General features: G+C 42.0%; 1 protein-coding gene across 9 annotated transcripts; it reads right to left on the bottom strand.

The window, feature by feature from the left end:
• Window positions 1-490: 490 nt before the first annotated feature.
• Window positions 491-11,487, bottom strand: LOC141747490 (pancreatic alpha-amylase-like). 9 transcript variants are annotated; one of them, XM_074597800.1, is made up of 13 exons: window positions 11,128-11,186; window positions 10,451-10,671; window positions 10,264-10,353; window positions 9,519-9,734; window positions 7,987-8,133; window positions 6,083-6,280; window positions 4,492-4,722; window positions 3,400-3,533; window positions 3,192-3,314; window positions 2,975-3,074; window positions 2,650-2,771; window positions 2,415-2,540; window positions 491-1,228 (listed from the first exon to the last, which is right to left on the bottom strand). In XM_074597800.1, the coding sequence occupies exons 4-13, from the start codon at window positions 9,684-9,686 to the stop codon at window positions 1,039-1,041; spliced, it is 1,539 nt and encodes a 512-aa protein (XP_074453901.1). In that variant the 5' UTR covers window positions 9,687-9,734; window positions 10,264-10,353; window positions 10,451-10,671; window positions 11,128-11,186; the 3' UTR covers window positions 491-1,038. The 9 variants fall into 9 exon arrangements, with proteins under 9 accessions (XP_074453901.1, XP_074453899.1, XP_074453895.1 ...); XM_074597798.1 differs by having other exon boundaries at window positions 11,051-11,186; XM_074597794.1 differs by lacking the exon at window positions 10,264-10,353 and having other exon boundaries at window positions 11,051-11,189.
• Window positions 11,488-11,852: the final 365 nt, after the last annotated feature.

The following is an 11,852-nucleotide window of genomic DNA, read 5'->3' on the forward strand; positions in this document are numbered from 1 at the left end:
TTCTCAGACACCTTTGGAACAGCCACAGGGAACGCTCGTTTGCAGCAAGCCAGCGCGGCTAACAACGGAAGGTCTGTGGTTTGAGTTGTACAGGCACAGACTGACTGTGGACCAGCAACCCGCTGCATCCGTGGATGTCACAGGCTGGAATAACCGACTGGCGCAGCCCAGCTTCCTCTGCTGACCCAGACCCCGGGGCTGCTTTGTCCCAAGGAAGGGATAAGCTGTCTGTGTGCGTAGGCACTGCTCGTAGCTGAGCGCCCACAGTGTGGCTGCCCTGGCATACAGATCTGTGTGCATGTATCTGCCTTGGAAATGCCGCATTTTGACTTCCCCAGGTGGTGGTTCGGGTTCTTTTTATTTCCTTTATTTTCCCCCGTGTTTCTGTGATGCGGGAAATGGAGTGTTGCATTGAGATAAAACCCACTGCTGCATTGACGCTTGTTATGATGTGATGAAGTTACAATCCAATTCATGAAGGGATAAAGCATTACTCTTGAATTTGATTGCCATTTATTATTCACTAAGGTCACGATCAAGCACCAGGGAATTGCACCTGGGGTAACAGTAAATGTAAAGACCAACGGAAGAAACACATTTTCAACTGAGTTATAACTTGGCATCAACTTGAATTGCACCTTGTTTCAGCACAAAGGTTTCTTTGCTTGATTTTGGACATGCTGTCAACTCCCAGTCCAAGTTCCCCATAAAGAGAATTGCATTTCCACTTATGCACAGAGCAGTGCAATTTAAAATGAAGTCATTTAATTCTTCTCCTTTCATTTTTTATTAATACTTTAACTGAATAAAGCGTGCTTACCAAGGCTAACAGGCCTATACCACCTCTTCCAGATCTGCACTAGCACCACTGGCTCCTATCTCTGTGTAGCAGCTACTTGGTATTTCATTAATATAAGCCAATACACTTTGCTTTTTCATGGTTCATTCAGTGCTGGAGAGCCAAGACAATCAGACCACCTTGTACGCTATTAGCAAAAATAGAAAAGAGAAGAAACAACATGTGCACAACAGATCTGGTTACAATTTAGCGTCAACATGAATTGCAATGAATGGGTCTTCATCCTCATTACTGATCAGGAAATTAGCCATGCCATCAGGAGCAATATGAACTTCAAGTGCTGTACAGGAGTCACCTTCCTTTTGTCCAGAAATGACATCACAGTAAGTGCCAGCAGGGAGACCAGTCTGCAGAGTTACATTCAAAGACCTTCGGAAAATATTGAAATGCAATAAGGATTATTTGGACTCTCAAATGCTTTGCAACGCATGTTAGAGACCTTCCCAGACATTAGGTAATTCTGGAGTTGTTATTCTGCAGCACTTCTCTGGACGCGCCAGAATCTATTCTCCCACAAAATGACAATCCTCTAAAACTACTGAGTGAGGAGCCTAGAAAAAACACCAGAGGTTCTTGCTGTGCTCAGACATCATAAGGCTGGTCAACACACACTAGTTAAAATAATTTTTCATGTGAACTGTTTTACATTGTGGGCACTTAAAGCAATTTGGTCCTCATTACACAGGACTACTCCTTCACAATGAAGAAAAATAATGAAGTAAATTGATTAATTAATGTAGTAGTATTTAAGTATTTACCACCAATGACAGAAAGCTTAGGTAATCTCACTCTCCAGGAACTTTAGGACTTGAACTCCAAAACTTCAAATTGCACTGTAGTGCAATTTTCATTTTTCTCTACCAAACCGCAGTTAGCTTTTTTAGATTATTGTATTAGAAATTCTCGGAAATTTCTCTGTTAGTAATCTGTTTTGTAAGGAGCTTAAAGGAACCTTCATGCAGATTTTTTATTTCTGACGTCACAGTACACGACAAGAACACACCAAAATAGGCTAAAAAACTGTCAGCCCTAATAAAACTTCTCTCAGGTCTTTCCAGAATGTCAAAAAAAGGAACTGTTGTGTTTTACAGCACAGCAGGCTTGGAAAACTAAGTTAACTGAGAACTCAACCACTACATCCTTCACACTGCTCATCAGCCTAACCTGCTTCTAATTGTTATAGATCTGACACAGTCCTGTTCTCTTAAATCATGTCATTCTTCCGTACAAGATTGCAACACAGTTAATAATACTGCCACTTTTGGACCATATCCCTGAGTCGCCAAGTTCCCTCATTTTTGTAAGCTCAGACGTTGCTGGCTGACCATGCTCCTCAGCGATACAGCCCGCTCCAGGAACCGGGAAATAGCAAGAGCACAGTACAAGGCCCAACCTCAGACAGTGAAGAGTGCTCCTGCTAGGATGGAGAATGGTAAATTTAAATTGCCAACCGAGACAGAGGAAGCATCTGTTACAAAGATCTGCTGGAACTCAAATACCTCAAACGTGTTCTCTGCTAAGTAGGAGAATTAAAATTTATTCCTCTTTTACTTACCAGTCATCATTATTGAAAACGATGAAGCCTTTATTACCACGGCCAAAAGCTACTTGATTGCTGCCATTGTCCCACCAGTTGGAGAAAGGCTGACCGTCCACCACATTACGGAAGATAACCATGTTCCTGAAAATGCAAGGAATGGCGGTCATCGGGGCTGCAGGAGCTCTAAAGCCACCAGGAACATCAAGCAAAAGCACCTGCTTTTACTTGGTTTTTCTCCACAGTATCCTACTTTATTTGACGCCAGCGATGTTCACAAACCCAGTCGTTGCCACAGGTAGTGTCTGGATTGATTGTAACAGCCTTCGTTGATCCATCCGAGTTACTTGGGGGTCCAACCCAGTCATTCACGTCCTGCAATTGTAAATTTACATGCTTACTGGCAATGCAGAGAGCCTGTCAGTAGAGAAAAGCTAGAGGCAGCATCAAACTTCCACCTGACAGATCCAACATGGGACAGAGAAATGGCTTAACAAATGTAAATCCACTGGACTGCTTCTCTGGCCTTGTTCCGATCCTTACGCACCAGGAACGTATCTTCAGCACCACAAGCTTACCCGTCCATTTACAAAATATCTTGGCCAGCGAAAACTTGACATCACACGTGTGAATCCATACGGATGAGCAAGCATAAAACCAACTCCCATTTTATAAAGCCTGTTTGTTAGACGGAAAAAAAAAGCAATGAGACGTGGAAAGGGAAACTGTGCCAGAGACCAGATAGACACACAAGCAAAAGGAAGAAGCATCACCCAGACAAGAGCAATCCCTTACCTGGCGTCCCAGAAGGTTAGAATGGAAGCTCCACCGGCTCCGTGCCCCCGCTGGTTGTCATGATTATCCACAAAGACCAGGGCTCTGTTGGAAGGCATAAAGCCCCAGCCTTCTCCCCAGTTCCTAGACAAAAGCACAAAGGCTTGAAGCTCCTCTGCCAACCGGTGTATCCCCCAGATAAGTCACATCACATCAGCCTCATCCTTACTTTAAGTAGGCCATCTTTTCTCCGTTCCACTTGCGGATCACTGTCCCCAGCTTTGCACCGTATTTGAATTCTGTCACTCGGCCATTTCCAAAGTAGTCACTGCTTTTGATCGGCTCTCCGCCCAAGTCAATTACCTGGCAGATAGATAGAGCATTTCATTCTACTTAAACAAACAAGTAAAAGGCATTGCCCTAGACATTGTTTTAAGGAAGAGGCACTACTTGAGCTACATACATGATTTGGCTTACTTGCCAAATCGTATTTAAAGACATTTTCTTCATTTTATCTCAGACTAGCTGTGAACTTGTCTTCTGTCTCCCTCCTTTAACTGCCTACCACTATTGATCACTATTGCATAACTAAGGCTTGGGTTGTACCAACTTTAGTCTAGTCACCAATGCCTCTGCTTTCAAGCACATGGGCAACCTCATTTCACTATTTGCCCTAGACCTTGCACGGAACATACTGATTTAATAAAATGTGTCTAGCAACTTTAGCTTCTCCTGACTGAAACCAGTAATTACCAGCTTCTTAGGTCTTGTTAGGATTTATTATTCAAACGTAAAACACAAATTTGGAACGACAAGTAACACTGGTTATGCCATTGACAAACAAAATTTCAGACCATAATCACTATTTATATCTTGCATTGCAATTTATTATCCAAAATTTAAAATTCAAAGAGTGAAATCTCTTTTTAAAACCAATACAATTTTTACACTAATTTAGATGCAGTAAATTTAATCTCATGTGGAATTTCCAGATTACCTACTTCCTACTTAAAACCAATACAATTTTTACACTAAATTAGATGCAGTAAATTTAATCTCATGTGGAATTTCCAGGTTATCTACTTCCTGCTTCCAGGTCCAAAACAACTGGGGCATTTTGCATTTCAATTACCATTTGGGGGCAGATTAGATATTTGCAAGTTATGGTTATTAAATCTTGATGGTGATTTCTATAGATCTTGAGTTTGAAAGCTGCTCGGGCCCAGCTCAAGCGAAGTATCGCTTCCAGTGTGGGACTGAGTCTGTACTGTGCCTGCAAGAAATACGTTTGTAAAGTACATTTTAAAAAAATAAAGATTACCTCCTGGTAAATGAAAGGTTTAGCTCCTGCAGAAAACCATTTAGTATTTAGATCTTTCAGCTTGTCCAAAATCGCCTCCACATCCCCAGGCCACATATGCTTGGCAGCATCAATTCGGAAGCCGGCTACACCAATATCAATGAGGTAGTTCATGTACTCAGCGACTTTTGAGCGTACGTAGTCCTTCTCCAGAGCCAGATCAAGAAGGCTAACCAAGCGGCAGTCTCGGACCTATATAAAAATTCTGAAATGAAACATTTTTCACCTAATAAACTAAATGTAGTGTTCTACATACATTTCAAATTTTGTTACCTACATTACAATGCCAAATAAAACCTTCCCTAGTCATTATTCACCATGCATATCTTTGCCTCGGGCCGTTATCTTGGACAGTCATCTACACAGAATGAGCATTAAGAAGTCTGCATTCACCCAGCTTACACAGCTGTACATGCTGAAGGATTATAACAGAGTCAAATCATTACATTTATAATCAGCTTTTTAATGCAAGTATAGAGCAAAAATATGGTAAATTATTTTTACTCCAGGGTATTAAGGAACAGATTCACTACTATTTCAGGCGCGCTCATTTCTTCTCTAGTGTAGGAAAGATTTCTAGAAATTGTATTTGTAAATCTTTTAAAAATCCTGAGTTGTTATGGCCTTACAGAACATTAAACTCTTGTTTTCTGTCCCCATTTTGCCTTTGTTTCCTGTAAATACAAAATGATGGGCATCAATTTTCATCAAAAGAATACTTTAAACGTAAACTGAATATACTGAAATGCTTTTTTAATAACTCTTATGATGGGTTTCCATGGGTATGCACATCTGCCCGGAGAGAGCAAGGTACATCAGCCTATGTTGCAAACTGTACTAAAAATTGGCTACAAAGACGCTCCTTTAGAACTGCTCAAGAATTCAGGGACATTTAAAGTCTCCCCTTCTTCTGCCATTTCTCCAAAACACCTCTTCCCTCATCCTAGATTCACGAAAGACCAAATGCACTTGAAAGGCATAAGACATTATTTAAGAAAGACAGGTATTTATCTTTATAAAATAATTTTTCATTCTGTGGTAAAGTCCTGACTTTGTAATCTGATATAGAGGAAGAGAGAGACTCCTAGGAAGAGAAATCTCTAAACAGAGGGTTGATTTTCAAGTTTTTAGCATTTTTCTTTATGAAATCCTAATCACTCTCTTCTGAAATTGAGACAAAAGAAAATTTCCACATCAAAATAAAAGGTAGATAACAACTATTACTTTTTTTTAAAGCACAAAAAATGAAGCTAATAAAAACAAAGCAAACAAAGATAATTCCTAAATAGATTTAATGAGCTTTAAAACAGTATTTATAAAGTACCCAAGCACATTTGTCTAAATCTGAAATTGAGCCATTGGCTCAAGTAGAGCTATCCTTTTAAGAAGTGGTGCTCCTGATAGCAATGTTAACCTCTATTATCAATTTGGATGGTTTTCCATTAGGGTTTTTGTTTTGTTTTCAAAAAATGTCTGACAGTAAAGGGGAGCAAAGAAACTACACCCCAGGAACAGATGTACATAAAAAATATATTTATAGTTCTAGGTTTACCTGAGATATATCATGATAATCCTCAATGTCTCCACTTCTAGATTTACATTTATGATCATTAAAGTCCCAGCCAGAATACGGCACAGCTGGAAAATCTTCAGTCTTTGCATTGAAATAACTTCCACATGTAGCATGGTCACCAGCACCAGCATTCGCTCCACACATATGGTTGATTACTGCATCCACATAAATATGTACCTAGAGAATAGTATTCACATTTCCATTACAGAAAGCTACTTCCCACAGCACCACTAATTAATATTCTTTCTCTCTCACCTCCTGCCCTATCCCCCTATTTCTGCTTGCTTGCTTCCCACAACATTTTATTTAAAATATTTCTCTTTTATTAACGTATAGCATTGGTGATACCACATGCATCTCAAGAGATAGGCAAATAACATTGCATCCATTTTCAAGAAGGGTAGAAAGGAGGACCCTGGGAACTACTGACTTGTAGTGTCACCTTTGTGCCTGGCAAGATCATGGAACAGATCCTCCTAGAAGCTATGCTAAGGCACATGGAGGACAGGAATGTGATTCGAGACAGACAGCATGGTTTCACCAAGGGCAAGTCCTGCCTGACCAATCTAGTGGCTTTCTGTGATGGAGTGACTACATCAATGGACAAGGGAGGAGCTATGGATGTTGTCTATCTCTACTTTCTGTAAGGTTTTTGACACGGTCCCCCACAATACCCTTCTCTCTAAATTGAAGAGATATGGGTGTTGGGTGGACTTTTTGGTGGATGAGGGATTGGCAGGATGGTCGCATCCAGGGGGTAGTAGTCAACAGCTCTATGTCCAGATGGAGATCGGTGACAAGTGGTGTCCCTCAGGGGTCCATATATGGACCAGCACTATTTAATGTCTTCATCAATGACACCAACGGTTGGATTGTGTGCACCCTCAGCAAGTTTGCAGACAACACCAAGCTGTGTGATGTGGCTGACATGCCTGAGGGACAGGATGCCATTCAGAGGGACCTGGACAAGCTTGAGAAGTGAGCCCCTGCAAACCTCATGAAATTCAACAAGGCCAAGTCCAAGTGCAAGGTCCTGCACCTGGGTCGGGGCAACCCCTGGTATCAGTACAGGCTGGGGGAGGGACTGAGGGATGAAGGGATTGAGAGCAGCCCTGAGGAGGAGGACTTGGGGTTGTTGCTGGATGAGAAGCTCAACATGAGCATGCAATGCGCACTTGCAGCCCAGGCGGCCAACCGTATCCTGGGCTGCATCAAAAGAAGCGTGGCCAGCAGGTCGAGGGAGGTGATTCTGCCCCTCTGATGAGACCCCACCTGGCATACCGCATGCAGCTCTGGAGCCCTCAGCACAGGAAAGACATGGACCTGCTGGAGCAGGTCCAGAGAATCGCCACAAAAATTATCAGAGGGATGGAACACCTCTCCTATGAGGAAAAACCAAGAGAGTTGGGGTTGTTCAGCCTGGAGAAGAGAAGGCTCCAGGAAGACCTTACTGCAGCCTTTCAGTACTTAAAGGGAGCCTATAAGAAAGATGGGGATAAACTTTTTAGCGGGCCTGTTGCAATAGGACAGGCTGTCATGGCTTTAAACTAAAACTGGGTAGATTTAGACTAGATATAAGGAAGAAATTTTTTACAATGAGGGTGGTGTAACAGTGGAACAGGTTGTCCAGGGAAGTGGTAGATGCCCCATGCCTGGAAACATTCAAAGTCAGGTTGGACGGGGGCTCTGAGCAACCTGATCTGGTGCAGATGTCCCTGCACGGTTAGACTAAATGACCTTTAAAGGTCCCTTTCAACCCAAACTATTCTATGATTCTATGAAAAAACCCTCATCTTCACTCCACTGCTACCATGTCTTCCCTTCTAAATTGCCAGTTGTCTAACCTTGCATTGTTAACACCAGAAGGTTTTCAAAGCACTTACTCCAACATTATTGCACCTGGTCACCATGTCTCTAAATTCAGTTTCATTTCCAGATCGTGTGCACAGCTTGTAGCTGATGGGCTGGTATCTTTCCCACCATGGTTGCCGAGGGTCAGTAATGATAACATTTTCATTTGGAGGTGAAATCTGTGAATGAGATGGTGTCTCCTGGTAACAGAATACTGATAATGGTTTATTTGTTTGCCCAATATTGTTAGAGAAAAAACATAAAAATAGAAAATCAGGCCCCTTTAATGGAAGGCTCTCACAATACCTAACCCACGTAGATCCTCAGTATCCTCTGCTTACACTGTAGTGGGCTGGAAATAGAAGACTTAGGCCTGGACCTTCAGCAGGTAGAAACATACTATAAAAATTATGTCCATGGACTTAGTGTCCTAATTATCTTCATGAATGCAGGCCTTCGATAAAAGATTCTTGACATGAGACGTGTCACAGTTTCCAGACAAGCTAATACCTCTTTCTTTTATAGACTGTTTCCAGGATACTTTTCAGGCAACAAGCTTTTGCTGCGACCTCCAGGTCTCTGGACGTGACCACCTGATCCCACCATTTCCCACAAAGCTGCCACGCCTTTGTGACCAGCTCAGCAAGTCTGCATCTGAAAAAACTTACTTTCTGAGACCTTGTCACAGCATGGATTAAAAAGATATCCAAGCATATACCACAGTTTAAAAATCAATCAATCAGGCCTGTGTGCCTGGAAAAAAGTTTGCACAGAAAAGATGTATTTGAAAATTATGAGAAAGTTCTCACTCAGGTCAACTTGCAAATTCCTGGGCTACAAGACACAGGCAGACGTCTCTCACCAATATTTCCTGAGGAATCTGACAAACCAACTGAAATAGTTTAATAGGTGACTGCTCTCCAGCCGTCGTACCCCACCCATCTGACACGACTGGTTCCACGGGAACACGTGTCTGTTGTTCAGGCAGAACAGATTCACATCGACACACCTCCACCAGAACTTGCGTTCAGTTCATTTCTGCCTGCTCACATCACGTCCCTCCAAAGAAGGGTCTCTTACTGGCTTACACCGACACTAGGCTTTACAGAGAGAAACTTGCCAGTTTGGGTGAACACAATTAGCAGCCTTTTATTTATTTAAAACCTTCAGCACTTTGGTATCTTCTTTGGGAGCCCTTTTTCTCATAGTTTCATTTTATATTTACCCAGCTTTTAAGAGCTTCCCTTGACTTAAATAATATTAAGCAGATAAACATCGGTTACTCTTCACAGCAGTAAAAAAAAGATTTAGCCAGTGATATGTAATTCTAATTCATCTAAACGTAATAGCACAGAATGCAAAACATACACTTCGGAGCAACGAAATAAATTTGCGCTTACATGATGATGGCTGAAGAATATATTTGTCAGCATTTACTACTTCCATTACCAATTTCTATTTTTATTTCTCAGTACCTGTCCTTTGGTGAATTGAACATTTTCTCTGAAAAACAAATTACCACCTATGCAGCAATTTTACTACCTCCTGATAGGAACAGACATACCTGAACTCCTCCAAATCCATTAGGAGCTAAATAGCGTTCACACTCAAGAGCAATATCCGCCCAGCGCCATTCAAAGAGATGTACGATAGACGTCCTCCCAGAGAGAGTATTAGGGCTGTACTGTGCCCCGCAAAACCCTACAATTAACAGAAGAAAATAGAGGCCCATCCTGTGCTCTGTGATCAGTTGTGCTCTTCTTACTGCCTATGTATGTTCCTGCAAGAGGGTAAAGTACACGTTACAAAATACACATTGAAAAGTAAATGCCCATCTCTGGCATCGTACTTATTTAACTTTATTTGATTGTCATTTTTTTTGAGAATTGGATTCTATCTAAGCTATGTCAACCTCCCATACTAAGGGTAACTTTGTTTTTCTGAAGTTAAAATTCAGCCGTTTTTTAATATATGCTGTCTTTAGTGTGCAAAAGTTGTATTTTCTTAGTATAAAGCCAAAAAAACCCAATATGCAAAGGAGTACTTATATAGACTGAAATGGACATTTCATTTCTTATTTTAATGTATTTTACGTTCCTATTTATCCTTGAGAGGCATTTTTTTTTCCAATCTGTATTGCTATGACTTGTACATATTCAGACAAGGCCTTGGAGAAACATCATGTTTCTTATTGTGAGTTGCCATCAGTTGTCACCGTAATTCACAAGCAGCCAGAGTTATTTAGAGTGAATCATTTGCTAAATTTAGCTTGTTTTCCTGCTTGTAAACAAAATAATGCAATTATTTACTTGTAGATCTTCAGTAGCGCATACAGATAAAATTTCAGACATAAGCAGTTGTTCTGTGTTTCCATTTTCATGAAAGAATGCTTCTTTGCCCTGACAGAAAGCACATGTATTAAAAGGAAACGAGCTAAGAAAGTTCCATCTTCTCTGATGAGAGAAGCCACTGATCAGATTGGCAACTTTTACTTACATAAATAAATAATATGTTTTGACCCAACCAACTCCAAGGTCTAGTGCTCGAAGTGAAGACTTGATGTAGTTTTTCCAATACTTTGAAATAGGTTTACAGCTGCTCAGGCTTCAGTACAAGCAAATATAAGAGAATGGAGATGTTGAAATCCCCAGCACACTCTGAAGGCTCAAGCTTCAAAATGCTTTTGAAAAATGGGAAAAAGAGAGGCCTGTATTCTTCTATGGAAGAAAAGAGAGCACAATTGATTGCAGTTCAAAGAACATGGGAGAGAACTGTTTCTGAAGAACGCTATTGCTGGCTTGGACAATATGAGAACCCAGGTCAGCTTGTCCTCTGCTGGGTTAAAAGTCTGTGGTATGAAACTCAGCTGCTACCTCCAACATACTCGCAACAATATTTAAATTTGCGAGAGGCTGGGCACAGGCCTGCTGAAGCTTCAGACGTTAAAGGCTGTTACGGGAAAGTAGTTTCCACCTGAACTTATACCCACACACCCCCCCCCAGAACCCGCCGCAGCAGCTGCACGTTTCACACAGACGAAGCGGCTCCGCTGCGGCACCGCCCCGGACACACGCTCCCGGGGGCGGCTCTACCCACCGCAAGTGCCGCCGGGCCCCTGCGGCACGCACAGGCAAATAAAGGCAGGGAAAGCGAGCAGCACACTCCAGACGTACGTCTCGGGGACAACCTCCGCCATTTCCAGCGACCTCCGGCAGCATCGCGCCGCCGGGGCGGCAGGGAGGGCAGCACAGCCCAGCCCAGCCCCTTCCGCCGGCGCGGAGCGGAGCGGAGCGGCCGCCCGGCAGCGCCCCGGCTGGCGAGCTCCAGCCCCTCCGCGCCGCGCCGGGGGGAACGGCTGTATGGCAAAATAAAACGGTTTCTCTAAAAGCTTTATCTTACGTGTCGATATGTTGAGTCAAGTTAAAACGACATTCTGGAATATATTCTCGAGATCTGAGAAAGGAAATCTCTCCGCATGTACGCTCCTCTCACGTTTGGGTTGTTTTTTTGTTTTTTTTTTTTTTTTTTAAAGTATTTTTGTCCTTGAGTATAGCACCACCTCGCCGTTATCCTACTTCACTGCTTTGAAAGTTTACTTAGTGGGCCTTTTATGCAGTTATTTTAATAGCCTGGTTCTGTACTTGTAACTCAACGTGGGTGTCAGGACATAGTGCATGTTTCCTCTATCATATACCTTTTTATGTGCAATAAATTGAGTTAGAAAGCTTTGTAAAGTGGCACCATCCAGATCCAGACTAAAAATGGGGTAGCACAAGGAAGGGTTCCACATCTTTGAAGGCTAAAGTAAATTAATATTTTCTCCTTTAATGTTGCTACAGTGGCTTTGCCATACAAAATAATAAGTGGAGTTTGTCATTAACAGAATAACGTTTCTTTT

The sequence above is a fragment of the Larus michahellis genome, chromosome 8 (assembly GCF_964199755.1).
Source record: "Larus michahellis chromosome 8, bLarMic1.1, whole genome shotgun sequence".
Lineage (NCBI taxonomy): Eukaryota > Metazoa > Chordata > Aves > Charadriiformes > Laridae > Larus > Larus michahellis.